This window comes from Setaria italica, chromosome IX (genome assembly GCF_000263155.2).
Source record: "Setaria italica strain Yugu1 chromosome IX, Setaria_italica_v2.0, whole genome shotgun sequence".
In the NCBI taxonomy this organism is placed as follows: Eukaryota; Viridiplantae; Streptophyta; class Magnoliopsida; order Poales; family Poaceae; genus Setaria; species Setaria italica.
The window spans coordinates 39259932-39283336 of record NC_028458.1 but is presented as its reverse complement, the minus strand read 5'-3'; the positions used below and the strand labels follow the sequence as shown (position 1 = coordinate 39283336).

Genomic DNA, 23405 nt, shown 5'->3' with positions numbered 1-23405 from the left:
GTCCTTTTGGATTGGTTACACTTGTTTTTTAGCGAGCTGCTCAGGCAAGTCATGGTCAGCTCAGCTCCCACTCCGCCGGACCGACAGGAACAAGGGATGAGGGCTACGTGTACTCGGCGTGTTCTGCTGTGGTTGGGCTCGGCAGGTTCTTCCTTGCTTCTAGACAAAGTGCTTAAAAATAAAGAAACAAGGAGTTCGCATAGGTTTCTGTCTGAACTGGGTCTAATTGGCCTGGGCTTTGAGTCCCGGGCAAGTCCATGGGCTTTTTCATGGAAGCGCGCAGTTTACAGCTCGTAAGACGGTAAGAGCGTCTCAAACCACACACGTCTTCAAAACATAAAAATAATATAACTAACATAAAGCATTATCCCCGTATGACTTTTCCTACCACATAAGCAAAATGCTAAACGGTGCAGCGTGTTGAGTCTGAAAACGAGAGGTATCCATTTCGAAACAATGCTCCCGCAAAATGTAGGTTACAGCACTGGAAAAACAAAACAACAGTCCGATCCTACAAGCTCTCCAGTAGTATACGATCGAAAGACAAGATAGTACTACTGCTAACGAACCCAAAGCAGCATGCATTTACGACATGCAAGTCGCACACTGGTCGGCATCAATCCCAGCCAATCTAGGGGCTACATCTTACAACAACACGCCGGCGGCTCGAATGTGAAGGAACAAAACACTTCAGAGACGAAAGGTTACGCGTCCATAAGCTGCATCAGAGCCTTCCAGTACCGGGAGCAGGACGGGTTCAGGTGAATCGCCCGAAGAAGCCAGCTCTCGGGGTTCTGCATCGTCTCCACCAGCTGGTTCTGCTGGAAAGCGGCAGCGGCCGACTGCCTCGCCAGCAGGTGCATTTGGAAGTACACCTCCGCAGGCCGCAGTTCTGCGCAACAACGAAAAGAAATCCTTTAAGCAAATGGGATCACATGCCAGAAACCGAACAGGTGTCTGGAAACCCAGGAGTGTTCTTGCGTCTGAAGCCTGCTTCAGTTTCATACCTGGGGGCCATGAGAACCATTCCAGGCGAAGGTTCTTCTCCCACTTGGTTTTGGAGCCAAGGCTGCCCTCGGCTTGTGCCAGTAGAAGTGACACCAGAGGTAACGAAGCATGTGATTTCTGCTGGGCCTTTCTGAGGCTGGAAGATGCACGGGATATAAATTGAGGAGCTGCAAACCTCCGGGCAATTTCCATACATGTTGCACCTATCATGGCAATGTTTCATTCAGTACAAAATCAAAAAACATAAAACGGAATTACCCAGCAATTACTAAGGCCATACTCTGGACTAGCATCAACCATACTGGAAACATAAGAAAATTTAGAACAGTGAACTTCACATCCCTACAGATTGGGTCCATTCGATTTCAGAATTGATTATCAAGAAATGTAACAATAAGCACAATGTTTTTTTTCCTTATTCATAATCAGCATAACCTAACAGTTTGTACCAGTCAATGGGCGGTGCACAAATCGCCAGGTAAAGCATGTTGACTAGATAACAAGCTAGACAACACAATCAAGTTCACAGTTAAACTGCATATGATAAACAAGGGGTATTGGAGAACCAGTGATGATTAAAATGAGCTATATGAGAAGAAAGTAACTTACCATTGAAGAATAAGATGCAGCTATCGGGATCTCCTTCAGCGCATGCCTGAGCAAGAGCTTTTTCAGCACTTGCAAAGTTTTCGTCCCATACAAAGCACTGAGCACAGACTAGATTGAAAAGAGACATCCATTTCGATGGGTCACTGCCATTCCTTTTAATGCACTCACGAAGATTTATATCTATTTCATCAGAAGAGGCCTCCAATGAACATGCAGATTCAAGGTGCTTCAGAATTACCCAACCCATCTCAATATTCGTATGGTTTTTCAAGCAGTTCATGTACTCATTCCTGGAGTTCAAAAGATCCCCTTGCACTGCATAGGCCCGACACAGTTGCAAGTGTGCAAAGAAAGTATCAACACAGCTAGAGGCAGTCATTCTTAGAGCTTCTTTAGCTTGACCAATGCAATTCTCATAGTCTAAATATTGCAAACAGATTTCTGAAGATAAAAGAAGAAGCAAGAACACCTCATGCTGCACAACTTTGTTCTCACGTGAATTGCTAATGTTGGATAGCACTTGCAAAATGAGCCTCTTCAGAATGATACAGATATGTTTGGGGTACTTCTCTTCACGTGCCTTCTGGAAAATAGCAAGGACAAGCAGGTAGCGTGCATCTTGGTTCCATGGTTCACGATGAACCAACCTTAAGAGAGAGAAAAAATACACGATTAGCTTGCCTACCAAAGACGTAACTTCTCATCAATGTAGCAAGTAGAAGATGTACCTTTGCAGGTGGTGTATTTCATCATGTTCACTTAAGTACTGGTGTTCACATGTTGGGAAGGAGAACTTTGGGTAAGAGGTGCAGGTAGCATAGCAACAAACCATTGCACATGCTTGAATCTGATGTGCAGATCTTAGGCCCATACTGGATGTGTGACCATGTGTCAGAGAAGTAACCCTTACAGCTTTATGAGAAGCCATCCAATCTCCACTCCACAGGAGCAGAGATCCAAGTTGGTTTCTGCAGCATGTAACAAAGAGAGCAATAGTTGACTCAAAGATCAATTTCAGTACCTTTTTCAACATCTGATATGACCATTCCAAGAAGAACATTACCTCACTAAACTGCAGTTGGGATACATGTGCAGGACCTTTTTTAGGTAAGACAAACTAGCATCAACCCTCAAAGGCTTGTCCAATTCCCCTCCAATCTACAAGGAATTTTTTTATTAATATTAGTATGCATAGCATATATCCAAAATAAACTGATTTTGGGATCCCTACCGCCTTCCCAAGAGCAATATTCGAGTGGACTTCACTCATCACTTCATAGGATGTAAGCCTAGGAGGCATGCTCAACTGAGGCAACTGGAAACGCTTGTTTGGATGCAAAGCATCCAATGCAGAAATAATAAATTTCAACTGCGAGCTATAATTGAGTTGGCCAGGAAGCTTGTGAATGACAGCAGCTGCAGTGTCCTTCCCAGAAATTGCATATGTCAATGTGCATATGAATCCCAAAGCCTCAGTTGCACTCTCCGGCTTCATGCCTGATAAATTTTCAGCTAAGTTTCTAGATACAGAAAGAGCTTCCTCACTTCGTCCAGTTTTCCACAGTGCAAGAGCATATATCTGTAATCCATCCATGCTCAGCAGTCCTAGAAAATTTGGGACTACTTGTTAGTTTATACATTCCATACCACGAAAATATCTTAAAAGGTTCTATTGTTCATGCTGCAAGGCCAACTCAGAGAAATTAGGGATGGTTAGAGTGCATCAGTTGGAAAAGCGATACCTTGAGATCTCAACTCTTCACACTCCCGCACTGCATCAGTTGCAAGACCGGCCTACAGTTAGTGCTATGGTTAGAGTGCATATGGACAGCAAGCATACCCAATCAATCAGCATTCAGAACTACCAGACTAAACACCATGGTTTTAGCTCCTTGGTATGTTTAACTTCATCAAACCAGATGTGAAAGAAACAGTGTAGCACACTTACCTTGTATAATGACCGGGCAAGGTTCACTGAAACATCAGCAAGAGCATATTTATTGTCTGACTTGGAATTGTACATCATGCCTAAAGCAAATCTTGCTTGATGGTAAAATCTGATTGCAGACTGAAAATCTGATCGCACTTCAGAAACCAAGCCATTTATATTGTGAGACTCTGGGTAATGCGGTGCTCGACGAACAGCCTGCCTTACACCCATCAACACCTACATAATGGCACCAGGCATAAAGAAATTGGTATGTAAACCATAGTGTGGTTCAATAAGTACCCAAACGCCACTAAGGTATCACATAACTTAGTGAATCAACATGTAGCTCGTAGTGTCAACAGTTTAAATAATGTAGATTTAAGAATGAAGATCAAGTAGGAACTGCCACTGAGATGAACTAATTGTTGCCAAAAGCAGAATTTTGTTTCAAGCATGAGATGCCCAGTATTTAGTTTGGAAGCTTCAAAGCACAAGATAAAGTTGGATGCATACCTGAGGTGAAAGAAGATTACCAGTACGGGCAGCAATTGTTCCAAGGCCGATCTGGAACTCTGGCAGCTGGTGCAATAACATAAAAGAATGAAATCAAAGACTAGCTTTAAGGGGAGAAAACCAGAAAATCTATTTGCTGAAAAGTGAAGAAATTGGCAAGATTAAACTGTACTTACAGGTAGGATCTGCGCAGCCCTCAAGCAGCTTTCAAAAGATTCATTTACTGTACCGCCCCTTTAAAATTACATCAAATAGAAAATTCAGCTTGAGTAAATAATTATGCAGATCGCAGTATAAAATCTTTTAATAAAATGAAGGGAGAGAGGTACCCAGATTGGTGATAGTTTTCCGCCGACATTCCAGCCCACGGCAAGGCCAATGAAGGATCAATGCTTCGAGCTCGATCAAATGCTTCCTTTGCCAATTGCTTATCACCTGCTTGCCTGTAAATCTGAACGTCAAACTATTAGTTACCCACTGCAAGTAGCATAATCAATCAGCTGTTGCTTTAACAGCAGTACCTTTCCAAGGTATGCCCAAGCTTCAGACAGAGACATATCAAGATGAAGTGCCCTGATAAAAGAATGCTGCTTCAAAGCCAGATCATGTGACATTGAACCCAATGTAACCCAGAAATCCTTATTAACTGGTTCCAGTATCAAGGCACCAAGTGACATTTTCTCTGACAGCTCCCTGTTGCACATATAAGAAAAATACAATAGTATCAGACAGCTCTTATAAGACCAGCTGTAAAGTACTATGGTATTAGCCTGTGCAACAAAGAAGTTTACCAAAAATTTGGGTTGTGTCTGTTATTGCCATCCATGGAATAAATTAGATCAAGACATACAGCAGTATCATTGTGAACATTAGCTTCCCAGGGTGTAAGATGCAAAGCCCGTTGATATGAGAGTTTTGCACCATTTGCCGCTGACAAACATGCATTTCTCCACTCCTGAACAGAATCTTTGAACATCTGCACATCCACACCCCTTTTGATCTTCCCATCCTCCCATGGAAAGCATCTTGCAAGTGCGAGCTGACACAAAGCAGGCAAGGTATATGAAAGAATAAATTATTCAGAATATGAGATGCCAAGCTAACTTAAACGATGAGTTAATGATGAAAAGTCAAGTACCTGAACATCTCCATGCAATTTCCAAACACATGAAAGGTTTCCAGTCAATGAAGCACAATTTTTGGCAGCTTCAGATGCTTCCTGTAATAAAAAAAAAGTATATGATGAAACTCTACAGCTGTGGTCTACTTAATAGGAGTACTATTTTAAAAAACCGAGTATCACATTGAATTACCTTCAACAGGCTAGCAGCCCAGCCAAAGGCCCCAGTAGTTACACAATTCCTTGCCCATGCAAGCAATGCAGAAGCAAGTCCAAAGTATGCCGAATGATTGTGTGGAGCCATTTCCAAAGCAGAACGAAACTGTTCAACTCCCTGGTGTTGTGTATTTTGCATGAAATTAGTATTAGGATGCATGGATTTTGAAAGGATAGTGTTATAGCATTTGCTGATAAAATGATGTACACCAGCAGAACGATAGCCATATAAAAAAGCAGACACAAAACTTCCTACCTTTCTGAAATAGCCAAGCATTAGCTGGATGTTTCCACTTTCTATCAACACAAAGACCCTGGAACTATCAAGTTCAATAGCTCGTCCATATGACTGCCGGCAAAAACTGAATTAAGCATATTCAGAAGGCTCAATACAGCACACTGCAACACTTATTAATGATGGTCAAAACTCAAAACAGCAAACCTTTACTGCTGCAGTGAACATGCCCAAACGGTGGTATGCCAGACCAAGTGCCTGTTGCCATAAATACGGGGTGTTTTATAATTCAATAAATGATAACTTGAAAACACACCACACACCAATTGGATGTAAGAAATTTTGACAAGAGGAAACTGATAGAGGAAAACAACACCCACCTCCCATAAATCTGCACATGTTGGGTAACCTCGTATTGCATGCTGAAGGCTTTGTATGGCATCTGACCATTTCCTCTGATGAACCTAACCTTTCACCAACTCATGTCAATACATCTTACTTATGCCTTATCACAGATACAAGCAAATCCTACGTCTAAAAAAGCAAATCACAATAACAATATTAACAAAAAAAAAAACTATCTGTATGATGGAGCACGAAGTAGCTCCTTGCTGCAGAGAGGAGGAAAAACCTTTTGGGCATTTTAAAGAAAATCAAAGGTGGATGCAACAAATTGAATATCCTAAGAGAGATTGCTGCTAGCCTAGACCCGTAAAAATTTTCAAAAACAGCATGATTAAGAGTTTAACTCAATAAAGATATACTGATAGCAATTGATCAACTGCCTCCTGTTATCCTGCACAATCTCACTTTCCTCCCTCAGATAACTCGAAATCATAGGCACATAATTCAATTAATATCCACTAGCATTTGAGTAAAGGTATTGTGGGGTGGTCATATCAATGCCATGGTGGATGGGATGTGAACACACCCTATCTGCATGAATTGCAGGAAACATCATCGAGGAATTGAAGAAATTGCTATGGTTAAGTACTGAAGGGGCTAGATTCAGTTGAATTTCAACGGTTTTCATCAGTTTCTACATAACCACCGTCAATGTAACTGATTATTGCGAGCCGGAGTGCACCTTAACCAATCTCTTTGGGCAGAGCTTGAATGGTTTTGGAATGGTGGGATTCGGACTCAATCCAAAATGAAGCCTTAAGATTCATAAACATACCACCTAGTCGGGACCTCTTTAATGACGCATACTATTGGCATGCTTACTTCAAGTAACAGTCATTCAAGTAAATTGTCATACAATTCACCTGCAAGTAGCCAAGCCTCCCAAAGGCCCAGAATGCGCGAGGTGACTTGCCAGCTGCCTCATTGCACACAGCAAGCTCCAAGCTCTCCTTCCCCTCTACATCTAGCAAGTCACAGAGCGCCTCCTGCACCATACCCCAAAAATAAAGGGGGGAACTCATGAGAATCCCATCACAAGCAAACGGACGAACACATTCAAGGCATACTGAGTATTTAGCATTCCCCCCACACACACCCCAGCCTCGGCATCGTCAGGGTTGAGCGCCACTGCGCGCTGGTAGCACTTGGCCGCTCGCTGCGTGTCGCCGCCACGAGCGTAGTGGTGGCCAAGGAAGCGGAAGGGGACGCCATCGTTGGGGTTCAGCTTGGCTGCGGCGAGAAAATGCTCCGCCGCCGCCGCGCGGAGCCGCCGCGCCTCGTCCCCATCGCCCTCCTGCTCCGCCTCCGCGCGGCCCCATAGGAAGACGCCCTGCACGCACAGAACCAACCAACGGGTGATTAGGCGCAACGGAGAAGCGCGGGCACATACACAGCAAGATTTATGCAATGGAGAACGAAGCCCACAAGGTTGTAGTGGTGGAGCGGGCTGGAGGGGTCGGCGGCGAGGGTTTGCTCCAGTTGCCTGCGGAGGTTGGCCTCCGCCACCTGCGACGGGGGTGAAGACAGGGTTAGTAAGAGGCGAGGTGAGAGGAGAGGGAGAATCCGAGAACGATAGAGTAGAGTACAGTTTCCGGCATGTCGCCGATGAGGTGGCCCGGTCGGAGAGACGGCGACGGTAAACCGGAGTGTGGGGGAAGGGGGGAGTCCGGAAGTGGCGAATTTTTACAGTTTAGCCCTTGGGATGAGAAGAAATTGGCTCGGCACCACACAGGCATGGAACACGAACAAATCTGGGAAGGTAAAATAGAAGATGGCATAACTGCACAAGGCATAAACATAGTCATGAATATATAAATTGCAATACATATATTTATATAAAATATGAACATTTTTAAGAAGCAAGTTTATAATTATGTCAATCTCAATTGAAGTTAATTTCAAAAATCATAATGAGAATCAGATCTTTTTTTTTCTTCGTGAGCTCAAACCAAAGCAAGAATTTAACATTGAGATTAAGATCATTACAGTGTTTCTGGTTGGGGTTTTCCTTTAGTATCAAAAGCTATGTATGTAGAAAAAACCAAAACAAATAGTAATTTGGGATGAAGGGAATACGTAGTTACTTTTTTACTTTTTCAATCCCCTACATAAATCTCAAAAGCCCTCTCATAAGACGAAGAGAAAAAAGAAAAGTTCAGTATTGCTGTTGTTGGAGGTGGAGCGCACACGCTCGCCTTTGCCTCGCCTCACTAGGATGGACTCATGCCAAAGAACGTGCTGATTGGGTTCGATTGGTTCACACATGTGATTCTGACTATGACTATGAAGGTTTTAAAACATGGGATTCATGCATTACCCAGTAGTAGTAGATGCCAATCATACAATGAGCGCAACAAAATTTTTGTCACAAATTGGACCTTCTCTGTGACGAACTTGACCCAATCGAAGCGGCCTTACAAGAGTTCTTGGCCACGTTCAATGGCCCTATACCGGCTGGGGTGATGGCAGCGCTCACAGCCCTCTTCAACCTTGATGATGAAGCCGTCGAGGAAATAGATAACGCCCTGATCAACTTGGTCGGAGATGGTGTTATCGAGCTGCTGCAGGAGGAGATTGAGTGACAGTGTGTTGTGTGGTTCGTTGACTTTTGTGAATGACCTCAAGCGGAATTAAGCTGTGGCTTAGTACCCCTGGAGTGTGGGAGTGGTGGCGCCAGTCAGATCGATGAGGTTGAGTGGTAGTTTCTTAGATAATAGAGAGACAAGATATGTGTGGGAGCATTTGTGATCTTCGTTTCGTAGTTTTTTATTCACTGCTGCTTGGGTTTGCTAGTCTTGCGGTTGTTGGTCGGCCCATTGGATCTTGTTGCACTGCTGTTTGCCCGGTTCAGATTTCATTTTCTTTTTAATGTAATCGGCAGTAGTGGTAGATAATGCTTATTACTTCCATTTTGTAGGTTTGTCAATTTAAAACTGTGCTATTTACAGTTTCGATCAGTACATGACAACATTAAAGATATGCCTAACCTACAGTTACTATGCCCTTTGTTTTTGCGCCCTTCAGTTTTTGTTTTGAACATTTCAAAAAGACGAAGTTAAAGTGGATTATGGCAAGGAGAAGACAGGTAAAAAAACATAATAAAAAGAATGATATGTGGGTCCCTGCAGATGATACTGTGCATCGGGGAGAAATTTTGAAATGAAAATTGTGCAAAGTATCATACCTTGGGACTTTGGGAGTAGCCTTACAGAATAACAGCAACAACGCTTTTTACAAAATAGAGAATTATAATGTTACAAAGTAATACATTGCACCTTTTTCCTTGAGATATTTGTCCAGGTAGCTATCCAAAATTTGCTACCTGCTTTCTTAAGCAAAAGAAACGATCAGGTAATATGGTGATATTTTACTACAGAAAATGCGCCAATAACACTAAGCAACAAGAAAATAATAATTGAGACAAAAAAAATATCACTGGCCATTATGGAAAACGTACTTGTCAAACATTAGGTTATCAATTTACAACACAGAACATTTACTAGCCGTTCGGGGCCTTCCAATGGTTGAATCCGGCCTGGGTCCTCCTGTGTGGTAGGTGGAGGTGACCTACAAGGGGATGATGTGATGCCAGCCTAATAGCGAATAACCTTGATCCACGATCAGGAGACAATGACACCTGCGGGACATTTCCCTTCTTTGAGACATCGTAATCCTCGTTGTTCAGGATCTACTCTGCTGATCCAACAGGAACTACTCCATTCATATTGAAATAAAGCTTCCTTCATTAGAAAAAAGTTAACAAGGACTCTAACTTCAGTAAGGCAATCAGCCTTTTTCCTGCTTCAAGTAATGCAAGATCTGTGCAGCCAAGATGTCGACCCATGTGTCTGGCACACCAGGCAGGCACCAATGCATGCAGTCCTGTCCATAGACGGCCACCGCATCCTTCTTGCCCAGCCAGATAGCTGGATGGGCATCAGCACGGAACTCGCTCATGTAAGTCAGGTTGAGCAACTGAATGTCTGTGCCAGCTAGGGCTTCCTCGATTGCTGAATTCACCATTCTCGCCTCTTTGTTCACTCCCCCAAACCGAGGATCAAACCAAGAGTCAAGCTGCACAAGGTTTTGTATAAAACAATAAGCAATTCACAATTTTGAAATGCATAACCTTTGAAACAGTTTGATTGACCATCAAAATTGCACCTCATGATCTTCAAGGAGTCTATCAGATACACAGCTGCCATTGTGATCCCACTCGCCTCCATAGAAGTGCCTAGGTGATTGTGTGCGCCACAACTTCAGGGTTTTCCTGGGAACCTCCCTTTCAATGTAAGAGGCCATACTATTCAGGACTACTTTCAGTCCGTCTTGCATGCCAAGTGGAGGCTCCATTGGCTTTCCTCCTTTGTAGAAAACCAGGGGAGTCTCTTTTGGGAATTTATATGTATCCCACCTGGGAGAAACGTGTAAATCATTCCAACAGGAACAATAATGATGAAGTTATGCCTAAACGATGAAGAAGATAAACCTTCATGGGTGTGGGAGAAATCTGGGTAATACACATTGAGATCAATATACAGAATGATGACTTTCAGAGGTGTTGTCAGCAAGAGAGTAAAAAGGCTCTGGAAGAATAAAATGCTGCTTAAACTGAAAGTTTTCCTATTGTTGCATATAAGAACAAACTTCAAACTTGGGTTGCCTTGAAAAATAAAAAAAATGGAAAGGATATAAAAATTGCATTCTTTGTGGAGCTCCTGAAAACGTAGATCGTGTCTTTTTTCCAGTGTGCCATGGCCAGATTCATTGGGGCCAGCTTCAAGGAAGCACTAGAGCAAGACAAAGTGCCATCTAGCAGGCATAACTTCTATGAACATTGGTTCTCATTGGGGGCAACGTTTAGGACCTGAACTTTTCTTATTCATAGTAGTTTGGTCCCTCTGGATCACAAGCAAAAAATAGCCATAGAAAAAGTTTTTCCGTGTTCACTGACTGAAGTGATGTACAAAGTCCTATCTTTTTGGCAGAAGTGGGGTGTGCTGTTGAGAGCTGCTGAGTGGCGGAAATCGAGGAACAAGTTACCCAAGTGGGAAGATGGCTGGAAGAGTTCCAGAACCTAGCAAGGGAAGATCTGCAAGAAGATATTATGTAGATAGTCATTCAGCTAGCATGGCTAGTGTTTGGTGTGGCTGTGTTAGGCCAGTAGTGGTTCGCCTGTTGCGCTGGCTTTTGCTCAGCTTCATTGCTGCTTGATCTCTTTTGTAAGTTGGAAACCCCAGCAAACTCGGTTGTAAGACAACTTGTGTAGTTGCGTGCTTTCTATAAGAGCAGGGTATCGTTTCTCTAAAATAATAGTAATGATGAAGTAGTATTATTCATGACCAAACTTATCCTTCAAGAAAACTGGCATTAGCAAGTCAAGGTAACTGAAGGTTGCTCTTATTCAAGAAAGAACCTTTTATGACTAACATGACCTCAATGTGAAGCTGAGGGCCAGTACCTTTACTACTGTAAGAAACATTTGAACAATCCCATCGCCTCCAACTAAATAAGAAACGGTCTTTTCACTTTACTAGTACGCAAAAGAAAAACTTAAGGTTTAGGAACGACAAACTCACCAGTGTCCGGTGTTGAAAATTAGCACATCATAGAACTTGGTGACATTTACCCAATCATCAGCAGGGATATCAACATCCACTCTGTAAGTTCCTTTTATTCCATCCTTCTGAAGTTCTTTGGACTTCTCCACAGGCTGCCGCCTTTGTATCATCAGTTACCACCAAGTGAGCTTCATGATTTTATTATATGAAGCTTACAAAAGTACAATCCTGTTTTTTCTCAAAAAGAAAAAAAACAGGCCAAGAAGTACAAATGGCCGGGTGGAGGTTTAACAAATTCGAACTTTATGCAGCAGATAAGTAATATCCTGTGCCTTGTTGGATGTTACAGTATATCTAATCCTAATTAAGTCATCCAACCATGCAATGGACAAAGTTATTCTTTATGCAACAAAGTGCACTTAAACATGTCAATTTTCATACACTGCAACATAAAATGTACATCACAGCAATAGCATAATTAGTTAAAATTCAGCAGATAATACTACAGAGCTGACACCGCTATAGACACTGACCATGAAGCATAGAACAACATTTGCCACATATCATCCTAGTTTCTTCAAGGGAACAAAATTACCATAGGAGTTCAGTCCCTTACACATCAAATATCCTGAAGCCAAGAAAAGATCATCCAGGCTAATGACAAGAGCAACTGATCCAAATTCCTATTTATCATCTTAAGAACTTTCTCCGGAATACCACCAACTCCTAGCATCACACCCTCAAGTAATTACACCACATTGCAATCTTACCATTTTAATTGTACCTGATTCTCAGAACTCTCCTCAGTTGCATGTTTGTATCCTACCAAGCCAAGCAAAATGAAATACCTCATCTCAAATATAATTACTACTGCATGGTAGATAAATAATACCACTATTGCAAACGTAGATAAATGACCTCAAATTTTCAACCTTCCTCTTACTCACATTCGTATGCTCCCATCTCTTATCTAGGTGCCAATTTATAGCAATCTCATCAAGAAGAGTGTTCTTTTAACTATGTTGAAAACTGAATAAACCGGGAAAGCAACAGCCATCAGCAGCAGAGAGCACTCACTGACGTGTACTTGGCGAGCAGGACAGCGCGGTGGTAGGCGACGACGACGTCCTCCCTGGGGAAGTACCCTCCGCGCCACGCGCCTCGCCGCTTCCACTTGCGCGCGCCGTCGTCCGCCGAGCGGAGCGCACAGAGCAACGCGACAACGAGGTTCTCAGACAGGGAGTCCCCCACGAGCCCGACCCGTCGGCCCCTGGCCGCGGCCAGGAACCCCGCGGCGTCGATTCTCGGGACGACGGCGCCGCCGCAGCGGGTGGGTGCCCAGGAGAGCGCTGCGAGCTTGGGGCGGCCGTTGCGGAGGCAGTTCCAGGCGTTGCGGTGGAAGGGGCAGGACGGGGAGTAGAGCGGTGGCGGCGCCGGGGACGGGGTCGGCACCCACCGGCCGTCGGCCGCATCGGAGAGCGCGGCGCCGCAGGGGAGCGGCTGCAGCGCGGGCGGACGTGGGCGTGGGGAAGACGTGGAGAGGAGGAGGAGGACGGTGAGGGCTATGGGGAGGAGGAGGACCAGAGGGAGGCGCAGGCGCGGCATTGTGCCCGCCTCCGTTGACAACGCGCAGACACCACCTTCTTCCTCCTCTTGGATCTAAACCGTATTCAGGTATTCTTGCCGTTGTCCCTGTTTTGGCTTTCTGCCGCGTAAAGAACTGATGCTTTGTAGACTTCTCCGGGTTAAAGGATGAACACAAATGCAACATTGAGCGATCTCCTGTCATCAAACGACACAAGTTCAGCACTGCGCAAATCTTGAAGCTGCAGCATCAGAAGTTCAGAACTTGTATCGATTGAAAACTATCAAGAGATGGATAATTGTTCATTGTCAGGTCAGAAGAAATAACTTGCAAGCATGCATTAGAAGTTTCAGGATTTCAGCTTAAGCACATTACAGTCATAAGTTCATCGTTGTCATGAAATCATCCATTACTGAAGAATAAGGGGGGCAGAATAACACGCTCCTTTCCTTCTTAGAGCGACAAATAAGCTAAATATAGTAGACAGATATCTGTTCTCGCTAACTTCACAAGCAGCTCTGCTGCAAAAGCTACTTGCAAGCATGTGCATCCACAGATTCAGATTCAACCCACTGCAGGGCAATCACCAAATATACTATTACTACAAAGATTGTACAGATGATAAATCATCTCAAAACATGGTTTACAAAAAGAGCAATTACACAGAAGTGTGGTGTTCTGGTTCTCTGCTTGTGAGATGCCAACACAACACCCCACAAGAGAGTCAAGAAGAAAGGGCATTTCCAGTTTCAGACAAGCGTGAGAGCAGCCTCCTGTCCAGTTTCACACCGGCTGACTCGGACTCTCTGATCAGCTGCCGGCACCTGGCCAGCCTCCCCTCCGCCGCATAACCTTCGATCAGACCGTTGTACATGTCGCTGGTTGGAACAAACCCAGCCTCCTCCATCCTCAACAAGTACCGGAGAGCCCTCTCTGGGTCACGCAATGCCACACACAGCTTGACAATGACCCGGTAGGCTGGCAGGTCAAGCAGACAACCGGCCTGTTCCATTTCCCATGCCAGGGACAGGGCCTCGCGGTGCATTCCATCACGGCAGCGGCTGTGGATCACCGTTGTGTACATAACCACAGTGGGGCTCCCACCAGATTCCCTGAACCAGCTAAAAAGGCTCTCCACGGCCGTGTACCGCCGGAGTTTTATGCAGACTTTCATGACAGACGTGCAGTCCTGCGGGCGAAGCTCCAAATCTGACCTCTCACCAAGCTCATCAACCAATGCCATGGCAAGCCCATAGCCTTCAGGAGTCCGGATGGCTTCCAGCATCAGCTTCACATAGATGCTTGGGTGCAGCGTCCTGTTATTGATCCTTGCAAGTTCCAGGAGTTTGCGTGTAAGGTCTACTTTCCCTGCCCTGATGAACCCACTTGACATGGCTTCCAGAATGGCACGGCTTGCCGTGGGGACGCATTGCTCCAATGCAGACTCCACTTTAAGCTGGCCAAAGCGCGCCAAAACTTCGATGGTGGAAGCAAGAACCCTGTCGTCAGGGAACAATGGCACAGCTTTCTGCCTCTGAGCCCAGCACAATGTCTGCAGCGCGCGCTCGGGGAGTCCCATATGCCCGAGCTCACGGATGGTCAGCGACAAGGAGCCTTTTCGGAGGAACCTTGCCCACCGGTCGAGCACCGTGGAGACACCGTGCTCTGGAGGAATCGCGGCAATCTCCCGAGCAATCCCGAGTAGGAACTCCGGGTTCTTGCGCACCTGGTCGCTGAAGGAAGCACGAGACGACAGTGCCACTCTTGTGGCAAGCCGGACGTGCTGCTTGGGCGCCGGAGCAACAGGCAGCCTCGTCTTGTGCGGTAGTGGCAATGGGAGCGCCCGCTGCTTCGCAGGGTTTGGTGGCTTCAGGGGCTTCTGACGCATTGGCCGATCGAAAAGTGCGGAAATGGCATCAATCTCTTCTTTGCTCCATCCTAAATACTCTCCTTCATCCCCATCAGCTGCATTCTTGGCACATGTCTCACCACTGTACTCGAACGCCTCAACCTCCTTGGCAGAACCTCTATCTGATAACTCTGATGAGCAAGAAATACGAGACGTTGAGGGGAAATGGCCATGACTGTAGAGTCCACAGGCTCTGAGCTTCACCAATGCGGGTGCGGGGAGCAGCCTGCTCATCAGCGCAGGGGTAGCCTTCACTTGGGGCATCGGATCAGATGAAAACCCAGTTATCTTGGGGGAAAACTGAGCCTTGAATACTGAATCCTGCACTGTAAAAGAAGGATAACCTAATCAAGAAATAGAGGAGCCATAAGATTACTACACAAGTAAATTGGTTGGTAATCCTTCATATCCCAAACCGTAGCGGATTTATGATTAAACCCAACCTACGGCAAACCTATGTATAATGCAATAACAAAGTGTACACAAAACAACAGGATGAAAATAGAATATAGAGAATAAACGTAAGATGGAGTTTGAACATCATAATTAAGTGATCAAAAATTGAAAAACAATTCTGAACATTCAAAACATTGAGCATACCAATTTTTTTGGGGGTAATTGAGCATACCACTTAAGCCCTATAGCTGCATCGAGAAGGTAAATTCATTCTCCTACTTTTGATGGCTTGAAAGTGCTTCATAATTCCCTCCTCATCAAGTCCTTTAAACATCTCCCCCTCTGTGTAGAGCATCATCAAATCATTAAGCCACGATTTGTAGTCAGAAACCACACAACACGTTCTGTTCTACAGCATTTACCCAATTCCAATCTACTAACCTTTCCCCCCTTTCCCCCATCTGGCTAGCCTCAGTAGCTTGCCCTTGGAGGCACGGTGCTTCTTCCGGCTCCCTGCTCCTCCGGAATCTCGTAGAGACGGAGCGGCCTTTTCCACTCCGCCGCCTTGGTGGCACGCCGTGGGGACGAGGGAGTAGATGGGCTGCGGTGCTGCGCTCGAAACCGCGGCGGACCAGGCCACTACAGGTCCGCGGAAGACTGTCTGATACTCTCCGGGTCAGCAGCTTCGTCTTTCGTCAGGCCTGTGAGTTGCTGCCATGTCGCGGCAGCCGGGGGAAGAGGGAGCGGCTGCTCACAAATGGACAGGCATGGCTTGGATCCGCCCCTGGCCAAACTGGACCACCGATTGAGCAAGTTAAGAGAAACTGGGAACGGAAGCGTATCTCCGTGGCACAGTGATGCTCTGCGCGGCGGCCGACCGGCGGCCGACGCCGGCACTCCCTCGTCCTCCCCGCACAATGACTTCAAGTCGACACAAGCCTTACCGGAGCTGCTCGACCACCCGCCGTCGATGGAATGGAACCGCCAACGCCAGAGGATTAGGAGGGTGGTGGGAGGTCTCTCTTCTTCTGGGCCAGGCCATATGAGCTTGTGGGCTGCTTGAGAATATGGGCTATTACAGCAGCCCATGGCAATATTAGTTTTCATTCCTTCACAATTTGAAGTCTAAAGCACTGGTTATTATTTTTTGAAAGACCCTAAACCACTGGTTATTGTTACTACGACAGTAGTTGATTGCTTAAGCTCACTTTTGCCATGTTGCTCTCGAAAGTTACATGCGTTATTTGATGTTCTTTAAACGTTACCTGCACCCTCCCGTTCATGGTTAATAGGTTATCAGCTGGTTAGTATATACTACTCACCCCGTTTCAAAATATAAGTCGATTACTATGTATCTAAAATAACCTGCATTTTGAAATGGAGGGAGTACTCCTGATCCTAATCTGTACAAGGCGAAGTACTACGTAGTTACTTTGATCTTAATCTGTACAAGGCAATGACGCCTGATCCTTGATGAATGAAGTATTACTGCGCTTTTGGTCTTTGATTACAAATTTTCCATCAATTTTATTTCAATGACAAGCTAAAGGTGTACCGTGCACGTGCATTTCTTTGGACATATAGATAGTCTTCTGACTAGCTACGAAATCCAGAAAAGCCTGGTCGTCTGCTTTTGGAGTTTTTCTCTAGGTGCTCTGCAACCGTGAGTTGGCCGTCGCCCAAGAATCGTACACCGGAGCGGCGGCCCTCTACAACCTCAGCTGACAGAGCTCCGACGCTCCCGGCTCCACCTTCTCCAAAGTCTGCCTGCGCCGAGGGATCTCCTTCTGAGCCTAGAACCCATGGTGAACTGGTGAAAGCTAAAACCTCCACCGATGAACAATGATAGACTGAACAACAGCTCCTAGATTTCAGTCAACTGGGAGGCCCCAAAGGAAAAACACCGTCCAATTGTGCTTGGAAAATGAAGTGCATTTTTCCACGCCACTCCTTATGGGAAAATCATGAACAAATTATACCACTGAATCCATATAGGTCATGTACACATCATAAAAGGGATTTTCTTTTTTCTTTTTTTGCATTTACAATTCCTCAACTCAAATGAATACCTTATCTTTCAAATATGTGCTTACGTTAGGCGTATTAGTTGGCACACCTGAAAACTCTAAAAATGTCACCCATAAAAAACGAACTCCAAAAGTGGCCTGCTGCTATCCCAGCGCAAATAGCTCTTGCATCTTGTTCTGCCGGAGGTATTCTTGGATGGCTGAACGCATCGAGTGATTCGGGATGGTGTCACTGTTTGAAAGAGTTTTGTTTGTCATTGGGGATGTGTCATGCCCACTATCCAGCCAACGTCTAAGAGCATCAGCTTCGTAGGTGAAGCCATCCGCTGCCACCTGAGGATCTCTCATGAGAACCTGAAGACAGCCAATAGCAGAAACTTAGCTATCTGATGTCGGGTAACACCAAAAGAAGAGAGACACCTTACAGTTTTAGAATGTATCACCTGAGATATTGGGCAAAGGAAATAGGATGGCATGGCAACAGTTCTACTGCTTTCACTGAACATGGATCGAAAAGATTGTGACAAAGGTACATGATCTTCCTTTATGATAGGTCCAATCACCCTCCACACGTCGCGTTGAAGATCAGGGCGTTTCTGCCTGCTGAGCTCCGAGCACTGCAGCCCGATTCTTGCGAGCTGCTCCGCCTGCACCAGAGGCCACTCACCTGCTGAGTGATCCAACACAGAATGCAGGTCATCATCGTTCAGTGCCCCCTGCACCACCCTTATGAGGCGTAGAGGCGCCATTCCGGTCAAGAGCCGCAGGATGGTAACACCAAAGGAATAAGTGTCAGACTGTGGAGTAAGTTCCCCTGTGCCAAAGAACTCTGGGTCCATGTATGCCGGTGTCCCCATAGGCTGGGAGGTGAAGTGCGCGTCGCTGCCAGTGACACTGGACTCCAGCAAAAGACGGGAGATCCCAAAGTCGCTGACCTTACTCAGTAAGTTTGCATCCAGGAGGATGTTGCCTGGCTTGAGGTCCCCATGCACAACAGGATGAGGCTTGTGCTTGTGAAGGAAAATCAGTGCAGAGCAAACCTCCCTGATGATTCGGATGCGCACCTGCCAAGTGAGTGGCAGGGTGTTGTCAACACAGTTCAGACGATCTTCTAGGCTTCCATTTGGCAAGAACTCGTAAACAAGGGCAGAAGCTTCAGGACAGGCTCCAATAAGGGTGACTAGATGTGGATGCCTCACTCTACTGAGTATCACTACCTGCAAAAATAAATTAGAATGACAAAACTTGTTGGATTTACTCTTACGCCATGTTGTGCCAAACTGCCAATGCAATGTTGTATATGTAATTACCTATATAAGATAGCAAAAGAAGCATTTTACCTCTTGCTGAAACTGTGACTGGGCATGCAAGCTTTCAGTATCTAGTATCTTTATAGCTACTGTAGTGCCGCGAAGAAAACCTTTATAGACAGATCCAAATCCACCTCGACCAATGTTAAGTGAACGGCTGAAGACCTGGGTAGCCTGCTCCAACTCCAGCAAGGAGAATTCAGAGTTCATTACTCCATAGGCACAAGGTGCTGTGAGCTCTTTCTCCATATGCATGTCCCTTGCCTTTTTAACCGCATCATCTCGCTCCCGCTTCACTTTACTGTACGCCAACTTTAGTGACTGGACGAGAGGATCAGACACTCTCATGCTCTCTCCTAAATAGCTGGCGATAGAGTCTGACTCTGATATCTGGTGTTCCAGAAGACACTTCTGCTGGTTTGCCTCTTGCAGTGCACTGGCATTCTCCTTCCATTGGTATCTGTACCAATCAAGCTCATTTTGGAGCATTAAAGTTGCTTGCTTCAGAGATTCTGTTTCTTCCATTTGCTGAGAGAGTTCTTCCTCTGTTTCCTTTCTTAATTTCATTTCCTTAATATACATATATTCCAATCTTTTAGCCTGCGAATATAATTAGAAATTGTTGGTAGAAAACTTTGTCAAAGTTCAGGACACGTACTGTGATCCAATTTAAACTAAATCATGTGTGAAAAAAAATATGCAACACCCATGAAGTCCTTTTTCTATCAGCAGAAGTAGTTCCTTCTCATAAGTTGTAAGCCAAGACCACATTGCTGTAGTTCTTGAAATTTATCAGTGTGTTCCAGAGCATCCACGTTATCTGGTATGTCTGGAGTTCAGAAGATATAGCGCATTCATCTTGTGTGAACACTAAACAACTGGGAATTTTTATTTATTTTAGCCCTTTTAAAACTAATATTTTAGTAATAACCTCTCCCGAACAAAAAAAGACTTGAGCATAGAAATATTCAATATAGAAAAGTAATGCATATGGATTATGCCAGAAAATGTTAATACCTCTAAATTAGGTTGAAGAAAACTTTGGAGATCCATCTTTGGGTTTCCAACACCACAAGATGGCCGCGCTGATTTTGACTTGGTCAGTAGGCAGCAATTTGCTTCCCTGGAAAAATTCCATCCACTTAAGTGAAGTAAAAAACATGCTAGTGAAATCAAAGATTTGCTCAAGCTTCAATAAACTTCTAACAATTATTCAACTGAGAAATAAATAATAGAGATGTTACTCAATAAAATACAGATAATAGTAAGCAACAAGCTGCTAATCACCTATTAGAGTAAGTGGCAACTGCCAGCTCAATGATAAGATGAACAACTACTCTTAACATGATAGCAGTAAATACGGAAATAAAAGCATACCTTAACCTATTCAGAAATACACAAATCACATGCTAGCTGTAAACATATTCGTTTAGCCATGAATTATGTCATATGATCAGTTTGTCGTGGTCTAGAGTCTAGGTTATCAAAAACTTGTCATCCTTTTGTTGTGAAGTATGTACAGCATTGCAGTGAAGACTCAGTTGATAGCAACGGTTAGGGTACTAAATCGCAACTTTTTGTCCAATAAATATTTGGATTTTGGGCTAGGATATTCCAAATAAATGATACAGAGTCAAATGGAGTAGGGGAAGTTTTTAGTTAACAAACGGAAGTTTCAGCTATATAGTTGTCTATACAATGCGAAATTCAAATTTCAGATTACCAAGACTTTTATGATGATTTTCTTAGTTATGTGAAATAGCAGCACAAAGTTGTATAGATCAACACAAGAGAACTGAAGCTAGAATTGCTGAAGGGGACAGCAGGTAACTCAATCCTACCTGAAAAATACTAGCTTTCCCTTGCAAATAAACCATATATTGCAGTGTGACTGAGCTTGTTGCATCACGCTCATTGCTGTCTGAGACTCTGGTGCTTTCATTTTCCTGGACAGCACAAACAAACCATATCTTCTTCAAGATCAACTCTGATTATGTGTCATAATAGTTTTTAATAGTAACAGAGAGAAACCTCCTGTAATGTCTATCTGCAGCTGCACCCATAACAAGTTCAGTGACCCCATATATTTTTATCAGATGAATAAGGCCTTCATCGATCTTGTTGAATAGAAACACCCGTTTCTCAGCTCTAACCTGACCAGGGCAGAAAAGAGAATTTACTTGCTGTTAAACAGAAACTGTGGTTATTGCTCTATGTGTGTGCTCTTTACACAGATTAGTACTTAAATTGTACATTGGTACTTACTTTTAGTCATCAAGATGCATGTGTTTTCTGGATGAGCTCAGATAAGAATAAATTTCAACATATCAAAATGCGGGATTCAATCACACCCAAGTTCATACTTGATTTGGTAGCTACTGCCTATTATTTCTAATTTGTATGTTTAGCTATTTAGTCAATGTAAAGCTGTGTATTTACATTCGATCAGTATATGACAATTAAATCAAAGCCTAGAGTTACTAGGTACTTCATTCTTTTTTTCCTTCATTTTTTTTCACATAATATATATCATGAGTACTGTCCATGAGATTGGACTGTGTAATGCACCTTTCCACATAAGCTTTTACAGTACAATTAAACAAATACAAAAGTAATATCTTGCACCTTTTTCCTTGAGCACTGATTCAGGTAGCTGTCCACAATTTGCTGCTGGCTTTCTTTAGTACAACAAAAGGATCAGGTAAGACAAATAGACTTTACTACAGATAATAGTACACTAAAAACACTTAGCAACAATAAATAATAGTTGAGGCCAAAAATATCACAGCAGGCCAACAACAATAGACCATGGAAAATTGGCAAGAAACAAGTACATATTTTGCACAAGACGCTGTCAAATTCTGAGCAAGTCACTGCACATAACTAACCAAAGTTTGGTGCAGTTACTATGTGGATGATGATGATCTCTGCGCCATCAGATGTATGGTCCATAACCCAAGATAGTATAGACTTGGCATCCCTTGGCTCCTCAGGAATTGCAACGAACACCTTGTCTCTAAAAAGGCTCTTCTGCCTAAGCATCATGCGTGCAACTGATAAAGTGCTAAGGCCCTGGAGATGGACCAGAGAGATATGGTATGGTATCAACCAGTTTCCTTTTCGGATGACTGATATATATAGAAAGAATTGCCCGTTTGACAAGGCAAAATGAGATAGGTTAATGCTTCCTGTGGCAGAGAGAGAGAGTTTGAACAGTCTAATGTGCATGATTTGAAGCATCCTTTGTCTCAATAGCTTACCACAAGTATTCTGCTGACTGTCACTTCATTTCAAGAAATATCTGTTGAATTTTCTTTCCTGATTTACATGGAGGAGCTCTGTTGACTAGGCTAGTCGACTGCCTGCATAGAAGGTACCCCAAGTCTTCTGAAGACCCATTCAGATGTCAGTAAGTCCAACAGAATGAATGAATGATGGATGTATATCAGTTTTTTTTCCCCTGTGAATATGACAGGCAGTTCGTGCTACATCGATAGTACTGGAAGAACTCCACTTACATTTGCCTTCCACAGTATTCCCTAGTGAAACCATTGCCTTTTTTCTCCCCATTACTGTAAAGTAAAGGAGCTGAATAGGGTGCGATAAAATAAACCCAACAGTAAACAGTCAAAGCAAAAGACAGAAATGTCATCTAAAGAATTCAGAAATGTCATCTAATTCGATTATAATGCAGGAACGTAAAGGCATTACACATTCACCTCCAGCTATCTACAAGAGCCAGAAGACGACTACCTACCTTAGCAAAGCTAGCATAACATCTTGCAAAAAAAAAAACAGATCTTCATCGCAGAAGATTAAAAAAACTACTGGATGCATTCAATGAATGGTAAGGCGAAAATTAATCGTGACGATCGACGAACTAGGTTCGAATCTAGCCATGATTGAACAACTGGGAAACACCGCTAGTGACTCACCAATACGAAATGACTGGGAAGAAATGAGGGAATACCTCTCTGAGTTCAGGCAAGCTCAGTACTTATGGTCCGATGTGGATACGGACTCCACAGGTTCACATCACAGCGCAGCAGGCTGCAGGCCAGAGCCCCGTACCGTCGGTTCCCGAGCGTGGCTGACGGTGGGCCATGGGAGTGGATGCGCGAGCGCAATGGCGAGGCCACGGGCCCATCATCCTCGGCAGGAAGGCTCCAGTGCTCCACTGCAGCGGCGCGAGGGGGAACTGGGGAAGCCATCGCAAATGTGGCGCTCCGCCGCTCCGGTGAGCGGCGGCCGGCGGGGGTGCCCGGTCGCAGCGCAACGGCTCGCCACGAGGCCCACGAGGCGTGTGGTTGTGTTGGGCTGGTTGTGTTGGGCACCTCCTTACGGCACAATCTGGCTGGTTGGGCCGGTCGTGATGGGCTGAGTGGGCCGAAAGGAAGAGCAGGAGGAGTGGCGATCCAGCCAGCTCTGGAAAAACAGCTCCAGATCCATAGATCCAGCTAGCTCCACCATAAAGCTGCTCCACCGTGGATCTGAAATCTCAAAAAGTGTTTGATAAAACTCCACTCTTATCTTTGTCTCACTGGCAATTTGGACCCATGCATCAGAATTAAAAAAAAAACG

At 44.5% G+C, this 23405-nt stretch overlaps 4 protein-coding genes across 16 annotated transcripts; all 4 read right to left on the bottom strand.

Moving 5' to 3' along the window:
* Positions 1-420: 420 nt before the first annotated feature.
* LOC101755130 (tetratricopeptide repeat protein SKI3) lies at positions 421-7766 on the bottom strand. Of its 3 annotated transcripts, XM_004983698.3 has the most exons (22): positions 7623-7766; positions 7462-7542; positions 7133-7366; positions 6900-7022; positions 6012-6095; positions 5839-5889; positions 5653-5745; positions 5374-5514; positions 5199-5279; positions 4852-5099; positions 4582-4753; positions 4390-4511; positions 4237-4294; positions 4061-4126; positions 3566-3784; positions 3360-3411; positions 2849-3222; positions 2681-2775; positions 2346-2585; positions 1618-2264; positions 1008-1211; positions 421-892 (listed from the first exon to the last, which is right to left on the bottom strand). In XM_004983698.3, exons 1-22 carry the CDS (start codon positions 7632-7634, stop codon positions 705-707), a joined length of 3585 nt encoding a protein of 1194 aa, XP_004983755.1. In that variant the 5' UTR covers positions 7635-7766; the 3' UTR covers positions 421-704. The 3 variants fall into 3 exon arrangements, with proteins under 3 accessions (XP_004983755.1, XP_004983756.1, XP_022678912.1); XM_004983699.1 differs by lacking the exons at positions 7462-7542; positions 7623-7766 and having other exon boundaries at positions 6012-6100; positions 7133-7252; XM_022823177.1 differs by lacking the exons at positions 6012-6095; positions 6900-7022; positions 7133-7366; positions 7462-7542; positions 7623-7766 and having other exon boundaries at positions 5653-5758; positions 5839-5891.
* A 1685-nt stretch (positions 7767-9451) lies between these two features.
* Positions 9452-13433, bottom strand: LOC101754721 (protein trichome birefringence-like 12). Of its 3 annotated transcripts, XM_022822977.1 has the most exons (5): positions 12675-13433; positions 12382-12419; positions 11616-11756; positions 10201-10450; positions 9452-10110 (listed from the first exon to the last, which is right to left on the bottom strand). In XM_022822977.1, the coding sequence occupies exons 1-5, from the start codon at positions 13200-13202 to the stop codon at positions 9823-9825; spliced, it is 1245 nt and encodes a 414-aa protein (XP_022678712.1). In that variant the 5' UTR covers positions 13203-13433; the 3' UTR covers positions 9452-9822. The 3 variants fall into 3 exon arrangements, with proteins under 3 accessions (XP_022678712.1, XP_004983754.1, XP_022678713.1); XM_004983697.3 differs by lacking the exon at positions 12382-12419 and having other exon boundaries at positions 12679-13433; XM_022822978.1 differs by lacking the exon at positions 12382-12419 and having other exon boundaries at positions 12675-13214.
* Positions 13434-13632: 199 nt separating this feature from the next.
* LOC101753506 (pentatricopeptide repeat-containing protein At2g01860) lies at positions 13633-16481 on the bottom strand. 6 transcript variants are annotated; one of them, XM_022822975.1, is made up of 3 exons: positions 15929-16481; positions 15692-15829; positions 13633-15435 (listed from the first exon to the last, which is right to left on the bottom strand). In XM_022822975.1, the coding sequence occupies exon 3, from the start codon at positions 15353-15355 to the stop codon at positions 13907-13909; it is 1449 nt and encodes a 482-aa protein (XP_022678710.1). In that variant the 5' UTR covers positions 15356-15435; positions 15692-15829; positions 15929-16481; the 3' UTR covers positions 13633-13906. The 6 variants fall into 6 exon arrangements, with proteins under 6 accessions (XP_022678710.1, XP_004983751.1, XP_004983752.1 ...); XM_004983694.3 differs by having other exon boundaries at positions 13633-15417; XM_004983695.3 differs by having other exon boundaries at positions 13633-15412.
* Positions 16482-17407: 926 nt separating this feature from the next.
* LOC101752569 (U-box domain-containing protein 70) lies at positions 17408-23129 on the bottom strand. 4 transcript variants are annotated; one of them, XM_022823357.1, is made up of 9 exons: positions 22085-23129; positions 21713-21896; positions 21450-21502; positions 20856-20977; positions 20666-20770; positions 19842-19947; positions 18855-19424; positions 17958-18731; positions 17408-17868 (listed from the first exon to the last, which is right to left on the bottom strand). In XM_022823357.1, exons 2-9 carry the CDS (start codon positions 21867-21869, stop codon positions 17659-17661), a joined length of 2097 nt encoding a protein of 698 aa, XP_022679092.1. In that variant the 5' UTR covers positions 21870-21896; positions 22085-23129; the 3' UTR covers positions 17408-17658. The 4 variants fall into 4 exon arrangements, with proteins under 4 accessions (XP_022679092.1, XP_022679091.1, XP_004983748.1 ...); XM_022823356.1 differs by having other exon boundaries at positions 21713-22412; positions 22795-23128; XM_004983691.3 differs by having other exon boundaries at positions 21713-22396; positions 22795-23128.
* Between the last annotated feature and the right edge of the window lie 276 nt (positions 23130-23405).

Excerpts from the sequence above, each read along its gene's own strand:
- LOC101755130 (XM_004983698.3), bottom strand. Across the intron at positions 7,367-7,461 it reads CGCTCCACCACTACAACCTT|GGCGTCTTCCTATGGGGCCG; the intron begins GTGGGCTTCGTT and ends CTGTGCGTGCAG. Across the intron at positions 3,785-4,060 it reads GTAATCTTCTTTCACCTCAG|GTGTTGATGGGTGTAAGGCA; the intron begins GTATGCATCCAA and ends GCCATTATGTAG.
- LOC101754721 (XM_022822977.1), bottom strand. The coding sequence starts at position 13,202 with ATGCCGCGCCTGCGCCTCCCTCTGGTCCTCCTCCTCCCCATAGCCCTC. Across the intron at positions 12,420-12,674 it reads TGCTCGCCAAGTACACGTCA|GATACAAACATGCAACTGAG; the intron begins GTGAGTGCTCTC and ends TTGGCTTGGTAG. Across the intron at positions 10,111-10,200 it reads GACTCCTTGAAGATCATGAG|CTTGACTCTTGGTTTGATCC; the intron begins GTGCAATTTTGA and ends AACCTTGTGCAG.
- LOC101753506 (XM_022822975.1), bottom strand. The coding sequence starts at position 15,355 with ATGCCCCAAGTGAAGGCTACCCCTGCGCTGATGAGCAGGCTGCTCCCC.
- LOC101752569 (XM_004983690.3), bottom strand. The coding sequence starts at position 22,064 with ATGCTTCAAATCATGCACATTAGACTGTTCAAACTCTCTCTCTCTGCC. Across the intron at positions 20,771-20,855 it reads GCAGATAGACATTACAGGAG|GAAAATGAAAGCACCAGAGT; the intron begins GTTTCTCTCTGT and ends TGTGCTGTCCAG. Across the intron at positions 19,425-19,841 it reads TTCTTCAACCTAATTTAGAG|GCTAAAAGATTGGAATATAT; the intron begins GTATTAACATTT and ends TTATATTCGCAG.